This window comes from Anguilla rostrata, chromosome 4, assembly GCF_018555375.3.
Source record: "Anguilla rostrata isolate EN2019 chromosome 4, ASM1855537v3, whole genome shotgun sequence".
Lineage (NCBI taxonomy): Eukaryota > Metazoa > Chordata > Actinopteri > Anguilliformes > Anguillidae > Anguilla > Anguilla rostrata.
Window position 1 is genome coordinate 10541154 of NC_057936.1, and position 22998 is coordinate 10564151.

At 43.5% G+C, this 22998-nt stretch overlaps 1 protein-coding gene across 2 annotated transcripts in view; it reads right to left on the bottom strand.

The window, feature by feature from the left end:
- Positions 1–7255: 7255 nt before the first annotated feature.
- tgfbr3 (transforming growth factor, beta receptor III) overlaps positions 7256–22998 on the bottom strand; it is an 87784-nt gene continuing 72041 nt past the window's right edge. For both annotated transcript variants that reach the window (XM_064330559.1, XM_064330560.1), the window contains exons 13-17: positions 21086–21382; positions 19216–19342; positions 15395–15442; positions 15120–15227; positions 7256–10845 (exon numbers count right to left, since the gene is read on the bottom strand). In XM_064330559.1, the coding sequence (XP_064186629.1) occupies positions 10727–10845; positions 15120–15227; positions 15395–15442; positions 19216–19342; positions 21086–21382 (699 nt within the window). In that variant the 3' untranslated portion in view covers positions 7256–10726. The remainder of the gene's footprint in view (positions 10846–15119; positions 15228–15394; positions 15443–19215; positions 19343–21085; positions 21383–22998) is intronic.

The window sequence follows — 22998 nt, forward strand, 5'->3', positions numbered from 1 at the left end:
CATGGAGAGACGAGCACAACGTTTTTTATTTTGAATGCTACAATTATCGGAAATGTTGACGTGAATCACAAAGCAAATGGATCAGCTATAACATGTGGCTGGCAGGATATTAAGAGAAATCTTGCATCACAATACTGACTGAACCACAGAATTTGGGCTTGAAATGTCAAGACTGTACATTCCGACAAATGTGAGTAGTGGCGCCCATGTAGCCGCTAAGCAAATGTCTGCATCTCCCTCCATAGTTCCCAGGAGGTGGCCACATAGCTTTGGTGGAGTGCACAGTGGGAAAGAGGCAACTAGTACTTCTATATGCCAAGAACATGACATCTACAAGACTATAAGACAGACTCCACAACATATAAACAGCTGGTAAATGTTTCTGAATAAAAGTTTGAGCCACGTATTGATTTTATTACAGGGAACCTTTAGACATTTTGGTTTGGTTTGGTTTGAATTTACAGCACATTTTATACATTTCAGGGCACCATAATGTTTGGGACAAATGGTTCGCAGGTGTTTCTGATTAGGAGCCAGGTGTGTTCAATCGCCTTTGGAGTCTGTTATTGGCGTTTGTCAACTTGAGGACCATAGTTGTGCCAATGAAAGTCAAGGGAGTCATTCTGAGGCTGAGAAATATGAAAAGGCCAAACCTTAGGTTTACCTAAAATCAATTGTTTGGAACATCATTAAGAAGAAAGAGAGAACTGGTGAGCTCAGTAATTGCAATGGGTATGGTAGGCTAGGGAAGCCCTCTACAGTTGATGACTGAAGAATTCCCATCATAATTAAGAAAAGAAAAAAAACAAACAGCCGCCCGACAGATCAGAAACACTCTTCAGCAGGCAGGCATGGTTGTGTCAGTGCAGAAGACTTCACAAACAGAATTACAGAGGCTACACTCCAAGATCCAAACCACTAGTTAGCCACGAAAACAGGACAGGTTACAGTTTGTTAAGAAGTACCTAAAAGAGCCTGCAGAGTTCTCGAAAAAGGTGGAAAGATGAGACCATGATTTGCTTGTATCAGAGTGATGGCAAGAGCAAAGTGTGGAGGCCAAAAGGAATTACCCAAGATCCAAAGCACCCTCTCTCAACTCATTGGACGGCGCTTCATCCTACAGCAAGACAATGATCCCAAAGATACTACTACAGCAACAAATTCAGCGCCGAAGCCAAGTCATTCACCTGATCTGAATCAAATTTAACATGCGTTCCATATGGTGAAGAAAACACTTTAGGCTACTAGCCCCCCGAAACAAGCACCAGCTGAAGATGGCTGCAGTTCAGGCCTTGCGATCACCAGAGAAGATACTCAGCACCTGGTGATGTGTATGGGTCACAGACTTCAAGCAGTCATCGCATGCAAAGAGAGTACTAAACATGACTTTGATTTCCATAACATTAATATGTTCTAAAAATTATGGTGCACTGAAGTGGTGGGGTGCTGTAATTTCTGCATGGTGAAACCAAAGTACATAAGAATATACTTTAAATAAAAGCTGAAAATGTGCACTTTAATCAAATTGTTTGATTACAAATCTATAATTTAGCAGTAGAGAGCCAAATCCAGAAAAAATATGTCTATGAATCTTTTCTGCTCACACACTGAATCTTTTTAAGTGTATGTGCATTTGTGTGTGTGTGTGTGTGTGTGTGTGCTTGCATGTGTGTGTGAATACATGCATGCACACATACTCCTTACAGAATTGCAAGTACAATAGGTTGTATGGGGTATAAAAGGAGCCTATGTGAACAATGGTCACGAAAAAAACTTGAAAATTAATGTTTCCATTTTTATAATAGCAAGAAAAACACCACACTCTAAACTAGATAATGGTTTGCTATTACTGCAAAACATACAGTCCTCATTGCAATGATTAATATCTATCTCAACCAAAACTGGAAGACAATGTAGCAAAATAATTGTGCAATTTTACTAACTGCCAAATATAGCCCGGGGTGTCTGGCAGTTGTCATTTTGAGAGATTTTCAATATTTTTGTGGGTTTATTGCCATTATAATGTCAGTAGTGCCTCAGGCTGAAAAAGGAGTTCCCGCATTTCATGTATGGCTTTAACATGTGTTTTTATCACCTATTAAAGTGATGGACTGGAGATCCACATCTACAAACTTGGAGGGGGGGAGGGGGGGAGCATTAAATCCGATTATAAGCTCAGAACGCAACATCTGGTTGCGTTTAGGATGGTTAAATGGCGCTGTGGTTTTCGGAGGTTCGTTTCGGTGTGGTACTTGGCAGGATCCCTTTCCAAGTTGTGCCTCATTCAGAGGAATAACTAATTTTAATTACATCTGCTTTCCTGGAAAGTCTACACTGTGTTTCTGGCTGAAAGGAGGGGTAGGAAGCAGGGCTGGTTTCCTCCAGAAAATATGTACATGCTGTTTTTAAAGTTAAACCCTAAATATTTAACAATTTAAATTCACTTGGATATTATGAACAGAAGAGATACGAACACAATTTGGTTTAAAATGGTTGTAAAGAGGTTGTTTCATTCCTCTCCAAGGCACTGCCGTGATATTCCGTTATTACTAAAGTAGGATTTGATGAAGTGAGGTGAAAGTAATCTGTAGTGTCTCTGCGGTCTACAATGACTTTTTTCTGCAGTTTTCTGCAGCGGGAAGAAGTTATTATGAAGACAAATAACAGAGAGAAGAATAACTTGTGATGACTTTGTTGAAAAAGAGAGAAGGTGCTCCGCCAGCTAACGTAGCCTCCATTTCGGATTCTTCAACCAAATAGATAAGCCTGTTTACTTTGGTGCGTTGCCAAGTAATCAGGGCAGCAGGACAGACGGTAAAACAAAATGTCAGGCGTCCTTTGCACTGTCAGAATGTTTATCTTACCCAAGCGTTCTCCAGTCCACAAGTAAAGAAAACAATGAAAGCCCTCTTCGATGATTACAGTGTTCCCCCAGGTTATAAATATTATGTAAAGAACATTATGACTTGTATGCACTTACGGACAAGCCCTTCAAGTCACGTTCGTAGCACCAGACGTTAGCGCTGTGTTGGGCTGTCAACATTTGGCTTTTATTTAAGTTAGGAGTTCGTTCCAGCGCTGGTTCTGATGTCAAAAGGCACAGGCTGATCTGCTGGCGATTCGTCCTTCCTCCCAGTGCTGGCTCCTCAGCCATTGTTTAGCGAATTAATAAACTCAGAACAAATGTGACGCACCACTTCTGAGCTCCCCCACAAGAGCCCTGGCCTCGGCACCCTGATATGACACGATAAGCATAGTCATAAACACCATTTAAAGATAACGCACATTTCCTAAATAGGATTACTAGGAGTCTGCTTCATGCACGTTACTAACGAGGAAAAATGGAGGTTGCTTTTGCTATGAATCGCATGTCGCTTTGAGCTCCATTTGTCTTTACTGGAAAACCTGTGAATGCTTGCGACTGCTGCCTTTTCGTCAGTTGTGCACAGCTCTTCCACTCGTGGCTTCTGGTTGCAATTACATTTCTCCGCTGGATGCGCGCCAGTGTGTTCAGCAGTGAAGTGAAGCCCTCAACTCACCATTTACATTATGTATACAGCACCACCATCATATGAAATCCATTGTTAAAATGCACAAGGGATGTATGTACAATCACACTAGTGGGTTGTAAGTTCTTGAACTTAACAACCTGGACCAAAAAGACAGACGGTTAGAAAGGCCTTTTCCAGTTAATCTCATAAAATGGTATGCATTCATCCAATGAACCGCTCATAGATGCCACATCTTAGGAGTGACTCAACATTAGGCACCAGGTACTGTTAAAAACCCAACCAGGTACTACTGCAATGTGACCACTGTGAGATAATTATGAGGTATGTTTTAGTGACCTTGCAAGCTGAACAGAGCAAATGTCCACCAGCTGCTTAGACTCTCAAATAATCAGTTCATTGCAAACCCATCACACAGGCTACAGCATGGCCACAGCCTACATCGAACAAAATGTAAGAGGTAAGGACACAACAGTAAGCTAAGGTGACGACCAACTGCTCTGTCTCTTATACCTCAAAAGAAGGTGCACCTTGGGTGCCCCTTCATAAAGCCTAGAAAGGCCCAGCCCCCATCCACTGGCCGCCAACCAATAAAATGCCCCAAATCAAACATAGGACATTCGAGTGGTTGGCAGCCCACAAATGAGTGGCAGGTTGGACCACTGAAAAAATTGCCCCCCTAACAGGGCTGAACAAGGAGAATTGCATTGAATGAAACTTTAGCGACACATTATTAGCATCCCCCATTTATGTATATGGGGTCACTACTATATATGTAGTATAAATCGTACATAGAGTTCATGTGTTTGATTAATAAATCAATGTTTTTGACTCAGTATGTAGTAGCAGAGATCTTTAATATAACTCCACGTTTTCCTGTCCCTGTAAAAGTCTTCTAAAAATATATCCAGAAAATTTATTTCAGATTTCCTTACCAAAATGGTCTGTTCAAAACCATGTCCAGCAAATTCATTTCAGATTTCCTTACCAAAATGGTCTGCCCAAAAACATGTCTAGCAAATTCATTTCAGATTTCCTTACCAAAATGGTCTGCCCAAAAACATGTCCAGCAAATTCATCTCAGATATCCACAGCTGAGATTTGATTGATGAACTGTTTGCTTCTAACTGAACTAAGATCAGGACCTCAGAGGGACGCTCCATTTGAAAAGATGCAGTACATCAAAAGAGACATATCTATGCCCAAAGCTCATTACCCTCACTGAGAAACTTTTTTTTTTGATGCAATTTAATTTTAATTGCCTTCCAGTTTGTACAGTTTCAGGTTGCGCAACCAACACACACACACACTTATATTACCAGCAGTGTAGTCTTGAGGGAGGTGGTCTGGACATGCACATTTGTGTGGTGAGGGAAGGCAGTGGGAGAATGCCAGTGAGCTGGAAATATGAGGAGAAGATTAGGAACGACGATGCGATCCAATCCAGCTGCTCTAAAGCGACGAGGTTCTTGTGGTGGTGTACAAGTCGTGCTTTCAGAGGCCTCAAATGGAGTCGTTTGGCCCTTCCTCGGGACACTGGAGAGCCTGCCCCCAATCCCACTCAGAAACTTTAAAGTCAGGCTAATATGAAGACATGCATTTCGTCTCTCTTTGCGAGTCTGTTTCTTCAAATGAATGAAAGAGGAAGCTTTGAGTTTGTAAGTCTCTCAGATAGTCTGGAAGGCAGCCTTGCAGCCCCTCCAGGATGGGTTTCGGTTAACGAGAGGGAGAGAGCACTGTGATGTCCGCAGCCTGAGGATCAGACCAAAGGTAGTGCCCACTGTTCAGAGGAACTGGTTGCCGCTTAGTACTTGGATCTCTTTCGCTTTCTTTTGCATGAGCTTCTCCCAGGACAGGGGTCCCGGTTAGAACCTTTCAGATCTGCTTAAACAGTCTTGACAGTGTAATGAAATCAATAAATCCAATTACGAGCCCAGCAATACCCAAGACCGGCGGCTCGCCAAATGAGGGCCTCAATCCTCTCGCATGTACTTGGAGGAGGGTGATAGTTCTGAAAGGCCAGGGCAACATCTGGTGCCCCGGAGAGGTCCCCTCAAAACACAGCGCTTCAAAACAGCTGCCCTTTCCGCGGATGCCGAAAACCTCGTTGATGTTTTATTCAGGGTGAGGCTCAAGCAAGAGAAAAGAACTCATTTTACAAATCATCAAATCCAGCAATAAAGAATGAATCACACATTAAGGGGGGGAAAATCTTAATTGTTTAACCTCACAGCATAACCTCACGCTCTAAGTACGAGTTCTTCTAGACCGCGAGGAGATTAAAAAAATAAACAGACCACTAACTGCGCAAGGGAGCTGCCATTGCATATTATGCCACAGCAAAGTTATTATTCTTAATTCTAATCATTGACTTTATCTGGGGTCAATGTGTTTTTCTTTCATGTGGTGTATTTCATTCTGCCCTGCCCATCCCCCCGACGAGACTGAATAATATCAACAGTCATCTGTCAGGGCCCCACTGAACCTCCTTGCTCTGTGGTAATGGGCCAAGGCAGGGGGAAGCCGGAGGGAGAGTCACGGATCATCAGACTCTGGGCTGTGGTCACCAAAGCCTGCCCCTCAGGAATGCCGAACTTGCTCAGGAGATCTCCTCATCAAAATGGCCTCATCTGCTGAGCAGGCCGCTCCCTCTTCGCATCACGCACCATTCACAGTGTAGCCAAGCAGAGCCGACTCATCGCTAGCATTAGCATTGACCGCCGCGATGCTGCTGAAGTGGATCAAGTTGTGGGAGTTTCACACAAAAGGTCAGAGAAAACCATTCATGACATGGCAGACATGAGCCACGAGCTGACATTCCACTTGTATTCTGTGAGGAAATACGGGGGGAAAGAATGAACACTTGAACTCAGTCGCTGGAAACATCCAACAAAGTCACAGAAGTGACAGAGCACTTGATGCAAGCCTTGTCAGGGCCTGGATACTCTGATCTGACCACTTCCTCTCCACACACGAGTACATACGAGAACTTTATGAAAACAAGGTTTATGTCACAGCTGTTGTTTCACTGACTTAACATATAAAGAATTCGATGTGTGGTATGGCAAACTGCTGACATGATTATTTTCAACACTTGCATAATTATGAAACAATAGGGTATATGGTATAGTGACAGGACAAGGCATAGCCTACAAGTTCACTCATTCAAATTTACGCTTAGAATAACACAATAATTCAATTTTATTTTGTGCACTTTTAGAAAACAAGAGGCCTTAGAGAAATCCATTACGCCCATTGACGAAGAGGACCTCTCTTTAATATTTAAGGTCAGATTTAGAACTCAGCCAAATCGCAAATTACATTTATATTTCTACCTGCCTTGTTAATTGGTTTATATCTTAATCATTTATATATAAGTAATTGATAATTGTTGATTACTCAATAAAACATATATTGTGATGCAGAAATTTCACAGAAAAATTGAAAATTCAGAAATCCCAATGACATTTCACGCATTGTGTGACATTGTTCATTTGTTTTGTGAAATGCAGTAGTGTTTTGTACTTCCTGTAACAGGTCTGTTTTCAAAATTAAACTTCATACATGTAAAAATTGTGAGGGAACACAACCTATATTATATGCGTACATTGAATGTAGGCCTACAGAAAATAATACTTAAGTACATTCAGTGTTTTAGTATCAGCTAAGACTGTTAATAGTACAGAACTATTTAACTTGCACCACATAGAATAACCATATGAATGAAAAAGAAAGACATCGTAAGATTATTTTTAACGATTACAAGAATTTATTTTGCATATAAAAAGCATACAAATATCATGCATATTTACAGCAAATATTCTTTACAACATCTTAGCATATTGTCAAAACCAACAACAAAAAGCTCTTAATGCTGGGGCATTCAAACTGGCCACCTCTGCGTGGATCCTGCTTCAACGAATATTCCACTGTAACTCAATGCGAATTTATGCTTCCGTTGGTAGCCATATTATTTATTAATGTCATTTTCCCTCCTTTTTGGTTAATGGAAAACAACTGAAAAAATAAAACACTTATGGGAAAAGGGTTGAGATGACGTGGACCCTCTCATTTCAGACACACACAATCCTGGTGCTCATTTGTGAATGAACATTCTTTTTTTTTCTTTATCTACCTTTCACAAAAGGACAAACCAACTGACCGTGAAGCACGAGAAGACCACCCCCCCTCCCAAAAAAATTTAAAAAATGAGGTAGAATTGAAATGGACAAATAGTATAAACAATAAATGTACAATCTGCATTTCAGAGGGGGTGAATTTGCTGAGCTTGACTCAAAGGTTTCAAAGGCGCAGCCATAAGGGTAGGTAACTCAGTACGACTCCCTCCTTGTTGGGGAAGGTGAAGCCAATGCTTTCACGGCTTTGATTCCTTTCCTCACACTTCCCATGACTTCACTGTTTATTCTCAGTGAGGAACCTCCGCACATTTGACCATGGCAGGAGACCAGCACATTGTTACTGGGACTGATGACTAATATCCCAACAGGCAACCCAAGACCACTCCCCTCCCACCTCCCGCAACAGGGATCCGAATTTGGCAAAGCTCACGTCTGTTGACAGGGCGCCAAGTAAGACTTTGACAAGCCCTTATCCAACAGCATTTTGTCAATATAAATTCCAAGGAAGGTAGTCCTACCCTTCCATGGTAACTGCACTTTACGGGTAGTTTGATTAGCAAGGAAAATCAGACCCACTGTTCCACAGCCTAAAGCCTGTTGCTTGTCCTACAGTGTGTAAGCACCTTATAACATACCAGACATCCCAGCAACCCCTTGAGAACTCAGTGGTATATGAGATGAATGGGAAGGAACTTACAATGCTGTTGTACCGACCAGTGCTGATAAAGGAGGCTTCTAAGGTACAGGAATGCAGTAAAAATAAACTGACAACAAATGGCTTCAGATGATTGGTTGTTTGCGATACACACTTCCCCTCAGAACACGACATTCATAAGTTCTCAATAAAAAGTCTACACATTCAATTGAAAAAAGGTTTACAGGTTTGTTTTTGTAGTTTATGAATGGCAATGAAATAACATCAGTGACATCATAAAGGATATTACCATTATATATATATATATATATATATATATATATATATATATATATATATATGGCTATGAATATGAATAACAGCTGCAACTGTGACTAATCGCCCTCATAAAAAGTAAAATATTGCCATCTATTCAAAAAGTATATTTGATATACAGGTTTAAAATATATTTAAAATATGTTGTGTTACACATATATTGTTCTTCAACATAAAACAACATTTACCATATTTTAAGTATATAACATTTCATGTTACTTTTTTGCAATGGCACATAATCCTATTCATGAGAGAACCGTTTTCACATTTTAAAAAAGTCTTCAATTAAAAACAGACCCTAACTGTGTAAATTTAGGTTGGACACACTTTGAAATGAACAAACCTGCACAACTATAATTTCACTCGCATAGACTACTTTTAAAGCGCATTTACAAAGACAAATCAAGTTTGCAACAGAAAGAGACACAAAGAAAGGTATTTACAATATCGTTTAAAAAAAGTAAAATGGCACACAGCTTCACAGTTACACAAAATAATAGGTTGGCTCTAAGTAAACACATTCAAACAAATAGAACTATACACACTTTCCACAAAAAATAAAAAATATAGCTGTTACTACAATACTCTGTTGTCTTCTCTGAAGACATCTATACGTGTTTATATACAACTGTTACTCAAAAGCTTTGATATAAAATACATTCTGTAAGTAAAGTCTGCAGCAAGCAACATTAAAACAATTAGGTCTATATTAAACAATGAATAGCCTAAATATCGATGTATATCTTCCACTTCAAAATATATACATTGTGTATTTCATACAAGAAACCAAATCTTTCCCTTTTTCCTGTGTTTAAATTAATTCTAATTCCTGCTTGATTCCTCTTAAGCTCCAAAAAATACACAAATTTCTCAGCCAAGGCACATAAATATTATTACATTTTTGACATTCATATGATTTTAGTGACGGTGGGATTACACTGTTAACTCTATTTTCAGGGCAAATATCCAATGAAACAGTCCAAATGAAAGGCATAGAGAGGACTGTGTAAGCATGCATGGATGGATGTACAGTATACTGTAGCCAAGGGCACATACATCTGAATGTTAAACATTCAAACAGCGTCAGCATAGTCTAGACCAGAAAGAAGTTCACATTGGGAAAGATAAATGTATTCAATCAGGTGTATGATGATGTCAGTGTTAAAAGGAATGTACACGCATGTATAAAAGTTATATTTAAATTTTTAAGCATATTTCTCTTGTGGATCTGTGTTTGTGGATGAACGTATGAAAGACAGTGGTTTAAGACCTAACAAAAACCTTTTTTTTTTGTTTTATATGTAATGCCCAGTCCCTTGATAGTGTGTTCAAGTAGGCTTGATCCATCCATGATCTTTAACAACAGGTACATATTTCACTTATCTTACAGTGGATTAAAGACATTAAGCATAAAACCAAGACAAATACATTTGACATAAAAATAAATCATTTATATTTCTATATAATCGGTAGTACTGGCAGGCTGTCAGTTTCATCAAAATTTGCTTTTCTGCACTAGACTTCATTAGAGAACCCAAGAACACCGTCAGGATGCCACGCTTATTTACAAATATTCACACAAAAAATATATTTTAATTTACAAATATATGCTCTCTTTCATCTCGGGGAGCTATATGATAAATTCACTGATTAGCATCCAAACGCTTAAGATTTACAGGCTGTACAAGACTGGATTGACAACAAAGGGTTTCTCTCTGTGAGTGAGGGAGAAAAGCAGCATTTTGGGAAGGAGAAGATAAACCTGGCTGACGCTTCCCTACTGTCTAGTGTGTCTTAGCTAAGGTTTTGTCTTGGTTCTGCACGCAGCCACTTCAACAATACTTAGCACAGAAGTCTTGGATAGAAGTTCCGTTGCACAATTTAAAAGCTTTTTTGGATGGAGCAGAAAAGGGAATTAACTCTATTTGGGGGACATAAGGTTATTGCAACTCCTTTCTGGATTTTTGTGTCGCAAAGCCTCAAAAAATTTGACCCATCTCTGAATTCAATAAAGCAGCCCAGAGTAATTCCTCTGTGCCCCAGTAACATGGACGTGGACAGTCCGTGGGGCCCCAGGGGCCCCCCCACCCTGCGTTCCCGGGCCCCCGCTAAGCGGTGCTGCTGCTGGAGCAGGGCGTGCTCTGCGTGCTGCCGATGCTGTGGGCCGCGCTGCTGTTCTCCGAGGCCGGCGGGGACTGGGGGACACGCCGACGCTTCGCTGCGTCGCCTGCACGGGGGAGAGAGAGACGCGACAAACGTCACGGGGGAGAGAGACACGACAAACGTCACGGGGGAGAGAGACACGACAAACGTCACGGGGGAGAGAGACATGAATGGCAAATGGACTGCATTTATGTAGCGCTTTTATCCAAAGCGCTTTACAATTGATGCCTCTCATTCACCCATTCACACACACACACTCACACACCAACGGTGAAAGGCTGCTTGCTTGCTAGGTGTCTTGCTCAGGGACACTTCGACACACCCAGGGCGGGTGATCGAACCGGCCACCCTCCGTTACGGGAGTCGAGCGCTCTCTGCTTCGTCGTCTGGCCTGGCGGCGGCGGGGCCGCAAAAAAACCGTTTCCCGAAAACGCGATCTGAACACAGCGCCGCGCCATCGCGCCATCGGGCCGTTGCGTAACTTTGGCGTTATCCGTTCCCTGCTCGCGAGCGCTTCCGAGCAGGCGCTTTTAAGCAAAGCTGACAACCTCTAGCTTGTGAGTCACGCCGCGGGCGACCGAAGGGAAAATAACAAACAGATTGACCGCGGTGGCCCGCTCTTTAAACACAGCGGGTCCAGCCAGCTGACCGTGGCCTTTGGATGCAGAGACTCCAAAAGACAGCGAATGTCGATGGAAAGACCCAGGCTCCTTTTTCCACTTCTCTCCCCCCCCCCCCCCCCTTTATCGGCACGCCTGTTTCCACCACTTCAGCCCCGTCGGCAGAGCAAACGTCGGACGGGCCATTCTCCCTGTCGAACGAGTCCTTTATTCCTCTCTTTCACAAACACGCGCTCCTGTTTATCCGAAGCTCCGAATCAGAAAGCAAAGTTGAAACATCTGTTTGTTTTACACATTTGACAGGATGATTTTCGTTAAAAAAAACAACTGTCGACTAGCTTGTGAATGTCCTCCTTGCCTGTATGGCTGTGTGAGGAAAAGCAGATGACCCCACCTACGTGAGACTTGGCCTTTCGTACCCAACGATGTAAGAAAGAGGCAATAACACGTTTCCTGACCCCTCTGCCCCCTGGTGCGAGCGACAGATACGAAGGCCCCCTCCGATCCCCTCTTTCAGGCCCCTTCGCTAATCTCTGCCCGAAGAGAGCTGCCAAAAACTCGAGCTAAAAACAGAACATCTCCTCACACGCTGCTCCCCAACCGAGCATTGCCTTTTAGGTACTGGGATCGTATGAAGCGCGGAGTAAGCTTCAAGCAGAGGCCTCCCGCTGGCCTTTCTCTGAACAAACCCTCGCTCCCAGCTAAAACATCGCGGCCCTGTAACCGGATGCGGGGGGAAGGGGTGGGGGGGGGGAGGCCGGTCGACGGCCGCCCGCCCGCCGACCTGCTTCGCCAGCGGTTTTTCAGTTCGGCCGGCGCGTTCGGCGAACGGCACCGCGATGAGGAATGGAACTGAAAACCTTCGACCTCTGATGGGGATTTGTGCAGAGATCACCACACTTCATTAGCGGGGGCATCCTGCGCATTCCAGCCTCGACGCATCCTAAAATAGAAACCCGCAGAAACCTCTGCATTCCATGTCAAGGACTTTAATGCGATGGCTTCCTAATTATGAAACTAATCTGACGGCAAAAAACTAAATTTATTTTAGAGAGCTGCATGTACCTGCTATTAGATATGGAGGCGTTAGAAAAGTCGTTACCAAGAGTCTCCCATTCAAGACTGAAATGAGAGGGAGTAACTGCACGCGGAACCACTCATATTCCCCGCAGTGAGTTTTAAAGGGATAGTTCACTTCAGATATTTAGAGAAGTTTCCGATGACCGATCAAATTTAAAGTGGCTTGTATAGGCAGTCAGGGTCTGTGGTCTAAAGCAAGAAAATACACTTCAATTAACTCCCAAACAGCTTGCACGGTTTATGTTTCCAAAGCTGTATACATGAACAGATAATTTATTATAACATTTACTCAAAATTACAGACATAAATATCAGTTTTTATTTCATGTCGGTACTTGTTTCCTTGAGCTCAGCAGTCTGAGGCTACATGCTCTTAAGGAAATAGTTCCAACCAGAAATAAATTTAAAAGTAACCCTGTGAAGAATAAATAGTCAATATACCTACGCCCAACATCTGGAGGCATGATGTTAATTATGTAAATGTTGCTTTGGAGTAGCCAGAAGCATATATTCTTGCTTAGGATCACAAACCATAAAATGCCCCTATGCCAGCCATTTTAAAGCTAGCAGATCATCAGAAACTCATCTAAATATCTACAATATTTTTTTGCATCCAAAAACTATGTGGGCTAATCGAAAATATACACTATGTGGGAACATGCTCTCTCCATCATGTCTTCTCAGTTCAGCTGGTAATGGTCCCACAACTTGTAAGCTGGGGCTGACTGTTCTGCCAGCCAAGGGGAGGGGTGTGTGCTCTCTGAATGGTCTTAGCCCCCTCCCCTCCTACCTCACTTCCTGCCAGACTCCAAGAGAGTCTGTCATCTCGAACTCCCTCCTGCATTCCCCTGTCAGCACCCGTTATGTTTGCCACCTCAACTGAAACCCAAAAAGCTTTTCACTCCTGGAAAGGTGGCTTCAAGTTCTGACACAAAACCCAGGAGGAATGGGGTGGCTGAAATAAACAGACCACGGGCACATTCTGTCACACCAGAGAGAGGCGCTTGCACCATCCAACTGTTCTCCCATCGACTTCCTGTGAGCGGCGCTGCCAGTCCAAAGACAGACCTGCGCGGGCCACCAGACCAGCCCAAGATAGCACACTTCAGAAGCTAACCGGGTCCAGCAGCCAAATCACCACACACATTTAAGGGAGCTTACAGGTCTTGCAGTACTCTTACAGTGATTTCCAGGTAGCGCAGTATCACCACAGGAGCTCACTGTGTCGTCATATTAGACAGGGAAAAGCATTAGATGGGGAAATGCAGAGGCGGTGGTGGTATCTGCAGGAACTGGAGCAAACCACCTTCCCACTCCTCACTGATCTTTGGGCCCACAGGAGAAATGCGGCTAAAGCACTTCTATAGACTTACAAGTTTGCAAACCGAGCACTGGGGAGCGGATGAAATGAAAATAAACAACAACCACAAAAGCTTTTGAAATATGTAGACCCCTTTAAAAGGCCACACCTCATTTTTCTCTGATGACATTATTTATACCTATGGCCCAGGAAGGACATTTTTTGACCATTAGCGTCTGGAGGAAAAAAATGGCTTAAATTTATCCACCTGTCTAACTGCCTGATTTTTCTAAGAAATGGTAATAAAATAAAGATTTTTTTTACAAACACATGCCAGTACAAATAGCAGGATACTGATATGGCCATTCTTTCTCATTTTTCAACTCACCAGCTTTCTGCAAGAAGTATCAACCATTAACAAATCAATCCTGGAGCACACTGAAACGTACCTCTTCACATGACAATACACCATCCAGCCACTGATGACCGTACCAAGTTTCAGGTTTCAAGTCACAATTCTGCCAGATGAGGCCTCCTCTGGCTGGCACTTCTCTTTATACCACACAGACTTTGCCATGCATCATTACATAGAGAAAATATCTGTTCTGCATTCAAGCGGGGCATTGCAGAGTATAAACTAGCTGTGAATTTTCCTACGACCCTTCATTCTGTTTCATGACAGGCTTTCTTGTAGGACAGAAACAGGGATCAATCGAGGTCGGCTTAACGGATGTGTGGATCAACGGCAGGGGTCGGAGGTCACAAGGAACCCGGAATATCTATTGCGTAAGCTCAGCTGGGCCAGGAGACGGCAACCTTGCCCGCGAACCCGCTGTTCCTCCCAAGGGTCAGAGGTCGATCTGGAGATGGTGAGGGAGGTCTTGGTGTCCAGCAGCAGGATTGTGTTTCTTCCTGTGCGACCAGCCTAGAGGGTCCAGGAACCCTTCAAAAAGCCCAGGGGGGGGCGGATCGGGAATTCCGGCCTCTCTGTGACCATTGTGCCGAAAAGACCACTGACCGCTCCAAAGGCAGCAAACATTCCAAAGAGACAAAGAAAAAAAGACTTGCGGCTGCTGACTAACATGATACATTCTCAGTGAAGGAGTAGCCCTCTTAGATCATTATCTGCAATGGAAGACAGCCCACTGCTGTAAAGCGCGGCGGTCCTTTCCGTCAAGTGAAAACTAAATTTAGCAGAGTCCCGCTCGTATATGTTTATTGCAGTGTCTGCTCAGAAGCTTCCGGTTAAAGAGGCAAACTGCAAAGCTCCCTTTCAAAACACAACTAGCCTGCCCAGTGACACAGGACAGACAGACCAGAAAAAGAAATATGAACTTACCTGTGTGTGAGTAAATAAACCACAAGGCCCCCGTCAAGAGAGCCCCGATCACAAACGCGGTGAAGGCGATTCCGACTACCGTGGGAGTGTCAAGGACGTACATTATACCTGCAAAACAGAGATAATTAGTAACAATTAAATAGGAATTCATTGCTATTCTGATGTAGGTTATTTCTTTGTGTTTTAACATTCACGTGCCATTCCCCCAAAACTCCTTTCACCCCCACACACCCCTTTTTTTTGATTTATCTAAACCACCACAATATGGGACTTACTTTTCTGGCCATTTTCTGGAGTCTGCGGAATGGTCCGGATAGTTGGAACTGAAATGACAAGGTAAAAGCTGTCAACTGAAAAGCTACACAAACTGAGTTATGCATCTCCTATACTGACATAGCAGAGACAATTAAATTACATAAGTCTGTAGCTGTCTGAAATTCAAAAATAACTGAGGGCCAGCTCATTAATGATAAGGATTTGCTTCTGATAAAGAAAGAGTGAAGTTCGATATTGACAGAGCAATATTACACCTGGCAACCTCTAAGTGTGCAGTGCATTGTCCATCTGTCAAGTGGTCATGCTGGCGTATTTTTGATCAGCTGCAGTAATGTATACACCAACACATCTCACTGAAACCTCTGCTTGCATTTGCATGTTGTGTTACCTAAGTTACTACAAGCTAATTCAATTTCTTGAGAAAATACTGCTAAAATTAACCTATTCACTTCGAGCTTCAGTTCCTGTTTTACCGGAAAATAAAATCTCTAGGATGATGTTGCGTGATTATGGATATACTCTGTTTACAGACAAATGTCTGTGCAATGGCCGTTTTGTAACGCTCGGCGTGAGAGTTTGGTTTGGGTCCAGGATAACCGCACAACGGCAGCTATTCTCGGAAAGAACACCGAAGGACTTTTATTCCTCAGACGGCCGATGACAGACCCTAACAAGAGCTTTCGGCCCTGCTGGGGGCGACCTCCAGATTGCGGCACCCTCTTATCGGTCTCAAATGTGCTTGTTATGTGGACCTGCGCAAAGCAGGGCCGTCAACACTGCCAGCCGCGCAAGGATTTTGTGGGCTGGGGGAAGAAAAAAATTCAGGGTGAGGGACGGGACGCAGGGTTTGAACCGGAGCCAGAGAAATGAGCCTGGGACCGTCCTTGGAGCAGAATACCATTACAGGAAAAACAAGTAGAGACGAGGGGGATAAATACATATGGATCGAGCTGCTTTGTGAGCTAAGTTGTAATAATAAACCCGCTGGGAACTGGCTGAATGGGATGCAGTGTCCATGATGTCCTGGAGGAGTAAGAGGAGAGCCCTGCTCTGGGACGACAAGCTGCCCTGCTCTGGGATGACAAGCCACCCCGCTACGTCCTCACTCCTCACTCACCTACGAAGGTCGCGGCTCATTCTTGTCTCAACTTGTGAAATTGTTTCCTCCTAGCCCCCAACCCCCCACCCTCTCGACTATACAGCACGTCCGTTCAGGCAGCCATTGTTCTTTTTTTTTTTTTTTACCATTCCCTCTTTCCCACATGCCCCATCTTCAGGAAAGAGGAAAAAGGCAAGGCTACATAAAAATTCATGAGTCATCGCAAACAGAGATGATGCACTGGGTCCATGGAGCCAACCTCGTTCCCAAGCCAATGGTCAGCGGTTGGAAGGGTTGAACAGCACATTATTATGTGCCTCGTATGTAGCTTTAATCCTGCTTTTTTTTTTTACAACTCCCATAATCCTAGATATTACTCATCCAAAAATGTAATCGTATTTCTCTGCCCTTAGCCAGGTTAGTTAGTGTGGACTACAATTCCTTCCATGGGGACACAACATTGTTATTTTGCTTTATTATTTTTGAAGGTACTCTGGGTGGAGTTTCACTTGCCGTTGGAGGTACACTATTTTCACTTTTGGTTTCAGAATACCAACTAATCGTCTGAAGCTCAGCGTTCAAAGTCGCCCTGTGCCCAGTACCCTTCGAAGACTAGCCAGGTTTAAGTCAGATTTGGACAGGCAGATAAGGACCGGAGTTACTGGTCGGTTTGCAGTACGGTCAGTTTCCCTTACCCAGTCCCCACTCTCTTTCCCTTATCATTCATCCTGTTACAGTCTGACCCCAGACCAGGTCAGACAAGGTCTGAGTCTGTTGCCTACTTTAAGGTGAAAACAAAAAACCAGTAGAATCTCCGGCTCTCCAAAACCAGAACTCAAGGTCCCCGGTTCACCACAAAAGTCGTGTTACAATTGAAAGTAATATCTAATTTGCACAGATGCAGTTGTACCCCTAGTTAACATTAGGTGGATGTCAATGCCCTGTATGGCTACTCCTTTCAACAGCTTTAAATTTGGTAAAGTAAAAACGGCAATTCAATTTGGAGTTGTGTACAGCTGCAGACGGAAAAATAAGATTTATTGCCATGGCAGCATAATAAAACAGCTCATACAGCAGTGCTTCATACTCTTCCCTGCACCAAATGCCCACAAACGGCAGTCTTTCATTTGCAGATCAAAATGAACTGAGTGGAATCGTGTCCAGGGCGGGACTTTGAGACCATGAAAGGCTGCCTGTTTTCTTTGCCATTTCAGCATAAGAGATCCCTTTGTATAATAAACACGCTTTGAGCCCGAGGCCTTTTTCATTGCGTTTATGCCATATCTGTGTTTACTTAATTGGTACCAGGGAAAACAAACTCGGAAAACTGGCATCAGTCAGTGCACACTCTGTGTATTGGACAACTCTACCCAGATCTTTAAAAATGCTTTATCTTGTCATGTAATCATTTACCACAGATGATTGGAGGCACACAGAATAAATAGACCATAGAATGCCTCCTTGTTTAGTGTTGTCCCATATCACCACGCAAATTTTGGCTGAAAACAACAAACAAACCAAACAAACCCACTCGAGACATCACAGCCAGAAGGGTCAGGGACCAGAGGAGGATGTTATTGGGCAGTATTGCTGACAGTGTTTGTGATACCCCATGTGACCTACAGCACTCATAAAGCACTTTGCGATTAACATGGAAAAACACATTCAAGCGCAAATACTGACTCGCACCACCCACTGCTCCCAGTACTCCAACACCACCCTCTCATTGCCAACGGCTGCTGGACTGCAATAGCGCCTGCATGATACACTACATGGCCAAAAACATGTGGACACCTGACATTCAACATGTCATCCAAAATTGTGGCCATTAATATGGAGTTGGTCCACCCTTTACTGCTACTTTACTTCCCTCCTGTCTTCTGGGAAGGTGTTATACTAGATGCTGGAGCTTTGCTGCAAGGATCTGCTTCCATTCAGCCAGAAGAGCATTAGTGAGGTTGGGCACTAATTGGGCAATTAGGCCTGGTTCGCAATTGGCTTTCCAGTTGAGCCCAAAGGTGTTGGATGGGGTTGAGATCAAGGCTTTGTGAAGGCCAGTCAAGTTCTTCCACACTGTTCATATGACAAAACCATTTTTATATGGACCCCGTTGTGTGCCTGGGGCATTGTTGTGCTGAAACTGGAAAGGGCCTTCCCCAAACTGTTGTGGAAGCACAGAATGCTGTAGCATTAAGATTTGCCTTCACTGGAAGTACGGGGCCAAGCCCAAACCATGAAAAACAACCCCAGACCAAGGGGTGTCCAAATATGTTTGGTCATATAGAGTATCACCAGGCCTCTGATTACAAGTTAATGAGGCAGGCCGTTGGTTAGCTGCAGTTCACCCAGGATGGCCAGGCCCCACAGAACAGGGGAGAGGCAGGACGGGTAAGTGGAAACAACTGCAGCTCCTTGCTGTATTTCTCCTCTGTCCCCTCACTGTCCCTACACACCGACAGGCAGAGTGGTGGGACTCAGCTTCTCAGGCTTCCTGCCAAACCTCCTGCACTGGCCCTCTCTGTATCTCCAGCTCCCCCATGCTAACCAGCTCCAGCTAGAGTGCAAGCTTCACTCTCGATAGGGACGATGCGGTCCACCACCCCCCTTCCCCAATGACATTTTTGGCTTCTTTTTTCTTGCCTCTCAGAACTTCCAGAAAGTCAGGCCCGTTCAGATAAAGCAGGGTTATTAACCTATCTAAGTGGCTTGCTCTTAGCTCACCTGGTGGCTCTGGAGGCTTGTGGTCAGACACCACCACCAGTGGCTTGGTGGAGGTCTTGGTGTTCATCGCCATGGCCAAGATGAGATCCACGTTGACGGAGATGCAGGCCTCATCTGGCTGTATGCACTGCACAGACACCAGTATCACATCAGAATCTTAATCATCACCAATGTCAATCAATTGGAAACGTGGCCACCATCTTTCTCAAAATATAGCCTGTCGTCCTGAGATTATATTCAAAAGCAGTCTTCCACTCTAATCTTATCTGGAAAAGACCTATGTGTGTGAAGGTATTTGTTTAAGCCCAGCACAATGACACCTGATTCTAAAAGAAAAACCTGCACACACAACTGTCTTTTTCAGATAAGACCAGACACCCCTGCTCTAAGCAATTAAACCATGTGACACAAAATAATTGAAACTTACTGACTTGAAACATCATTTCCCAGCCCATTATCTAGTTCACGGCTGCCCAACCCAGTTACTAGAGATCTACTGTAGGTTTTCACTCCAATCCTAACAAATCACACCTCATTCAATAGCTAGAGAGCGTGTTGAGCTGATAAATAGTTTAATAGAGAGTGGCAAATTAGGGTTGAAAGAAATGAAAAGCTACTGGATGGGAGATCTCCAGGAAGAGCATTGGGCAGCCAGGCTCTAGCTGAGTTCTACAATTAGTAAATTAGATTTGTTTTCATCTGTTAGAAACTGGGTCATTTTCGGTCAAGATGTAAAGCCCTTTCAGAATACAGAGCAAACACTGTCCCATTATTGTGATGTCGTTGATTTGATTTGTGGACACTAGTAACACCGTGCAAAGCAAAGGAAGGCTCCTTAGGCTTACTGTACTGTACTGTCTCACTGTATTGAAGAACTGTCTGTTTCAAATAAACAGTTCCAGGAAATTTCAGTCTAAATGGTACTTTGCACAGCATTGGCTCTTCAGGGCAGCCATTCAAGTGATTCGCACTTCAAAGCGTCACAACATGGTGTTGACAGTTTAAAAGCCATTTTTCATAGTGAGCTGACACATAGTTGGACACATGCTATGAGCAGTAAGAAGTATGCTGTTTCATAACGAAGAGATAAAATTATGCAAGTTAGCATGAAGGGAAACCACAGCATCATGTTTAAACTGAAAAACAAAGTTATTTTATACTCTATTATGTTGAAGGTAAAACTTAACTTACTTATTCACATTTCAAATTATTTTATTTTTAAAAATCCTGTCATCATACCACAAAATGACAATAAATGCCTTTCCAACTAATCTGTTTCAAATTCACCTTAATCTAATTTAAATGCATTACATATGACCACAGACCACACATATAATAGCGTAGAAACATCTCTCTTATTTTGGTCCAAAACGTACACATTTGTAAATGTTAAACAGGATCTGGGACTCTCTTCAAGACTTCATCCAAAGGCCACCACTACCTGATCTCCTAGCCTTAGTCATACCACTGACAAATAGAGGTTCTTATCGTAAAATATGCTCTGCAAGACAAACAGCACCACAATGAGTAAGAATGTCAGGGATGTCAAATGTTAACATGTGTAATGGCTTATCCGCTGGAGGGAAAAGCAAAACTTGAAAAAAAAATTTCTCCAAAGTATTGTTTTTTTTTTTTTCTTCAGGTGCTTACTTAGGAAACCTGAAGAGATTTATGCTTCCTGCTCAGTTTCGAAGACAGATTGAAACTGGCATACAAATCATGTGAAACAGTGCCAACGGCGGGAACTAAAACACATGCCTTTAGAGCCAGCAGGCCTGTCAGGGACCTTCGGCCTTCAAAAGGCAGGCGTTTGCGTAAATGTGTGAGCGAGAAGGACGGTGGGTAAGGAGGGGCAGGGCGCGAAGCTCACCTTAGGTAGACCTCGGTCATCTGCGTGTCTCTTGGTGCAGGGGGACATCTCGCAGTGCAGGAAGAGCAGGGACACGTTGAACTTTGACCTGAAAGTGAAGCTGAACCTCTTCCTGTCCATCTGCGCGTGCAAGACGGAGAAGTCGCCCCGCTGGGGGTAGTACTTGATTGAGTCATCCGTGGGGCAGATGTTCTCGATGAGGGTGTAGTCGGAGGCAATGGTGGGGTCGGAATTGGGTGAGACAAAGCAAGTCTGGATCATAAACCCGAGGTCTTGATCAGCTTTAGTCACTGAAACCTACAGAAAATAAGATGAGAGAAAACGAATGAGAGATAATTATTTTTTATACCAAGATAACAGGAAAGAAATGTGATTTGAATGGAAAGGTAATCACTGCTCTCCTAAACATAATATCAAACTAAGTAAAATGTCAGTGCTTCAACAGGAAAGCACATTTCTAAGCTTACACAAATGGGTTCAGTGACCATGGGACATATAAACATGCTAAAAAAATATGAAGAATATTTCTATGTGTATGTTGTGCATGCTGTTAAAACATCACTCTTTCTGATTTGACTGTCCTATAGGCAACACAAAAATTGCATTGGTATTAAGTTTAATAGCCAGCACCTAGCTAGCTGGTCTGGTCTTGGTACTCTATATAGTAACAAGAGTGGAATACCTTTAGCCAATTGTGTAGCCTATAGTTTCCTAAACTGCTTGCTTGCAATGGCCAGAAAGTAAGAAAATGAAAGTGCTAGACACACCTGGAAATGGGTATGCAAAAGGCAGCCAAGGGTGGCAGTCATTCACACGAGCAAACGCAAGTCACTGGAGGACTGAACAATTTTTTTTTCATGGAAAACACAAGCCAAAGGAACAGTCACAGAGGTCAGCGCTCCAAGACTCACAATTGAGATTTAAGTCCCTTCAAATGTTTTAAGAGGATCTTTATATCCGCTAACCACAAGGCATTTCCTCTACTTACAACCCCTGTATTTTTTTTTTTTTTTGGTCCTTTTTCTGAAAAGCTACACGTTTTTGCTAACGGCAGCGAGGAACTGCCAGTGCTGTCAAGGCGCTTGCTCACTCACTTGGCTTCTGCTGCGAGTCGCGATTACAGCACAGCCCGGGTTACGAAACGCCGCGTTGCGTATCGGGGACCTCTGACACGACGCAGCGGGCGGTAAATCCCGCGCCTGGACGAGATATTTAGCGTTTGCGCTCCCACCAGTAAGGGCACAAGAAGCCAGGAACCTCCAATAAATTTTGTCTTGTCTCAATGTGCAGCAGTTTGAAATCTCCCCACAGCGCAGGGCTGAGACACGTGACACGTAAGGAACGGTGGGAAACGGCTCTCTCTGTGACCTCTGGGCCTGCGTCCACGCTGTCACGTGACCGTCGACCTCTGAGTCCTCCGTGTATCGCGCGCTCAAAGACGTCCGTGGGAGGGAACCTGCGTTTTCTCATTTGGCTCCCTGATTGTTTTCACAGGAGCGTCGGCGGCATCTTCTTCTAAAGCCGCGGAGAGGCAAAAATGCTAGACTCTCCCTGGAATCCTGACATTCCTTTTGCACTGGAGTGGTCTCAAAGGTTAAGGAGAGGGAGATAGGGGTGCTGGCTTTGAAATGCTGGAAACTGCATCTGACCGAACGGGCTTTGATTTTGCAGGAGCAAAAGTTTGTGAACCAGACTTAACATTTGGTCGTCTGTACATTTTGACTGATGTGCTGTACAGACTAACTGTGGGATACACACATGCACACTCAGACCATTATATAACTGCTACTCTGCAACTAACCTCCAATTCATTCCAAGCCGTGACTATGCTTACTACAGCTCCCTGTCATGTGGCTATTATTTCCGAAGGCACTAACAACATATATAGTGGGCTTACATATTTTAATATGAAA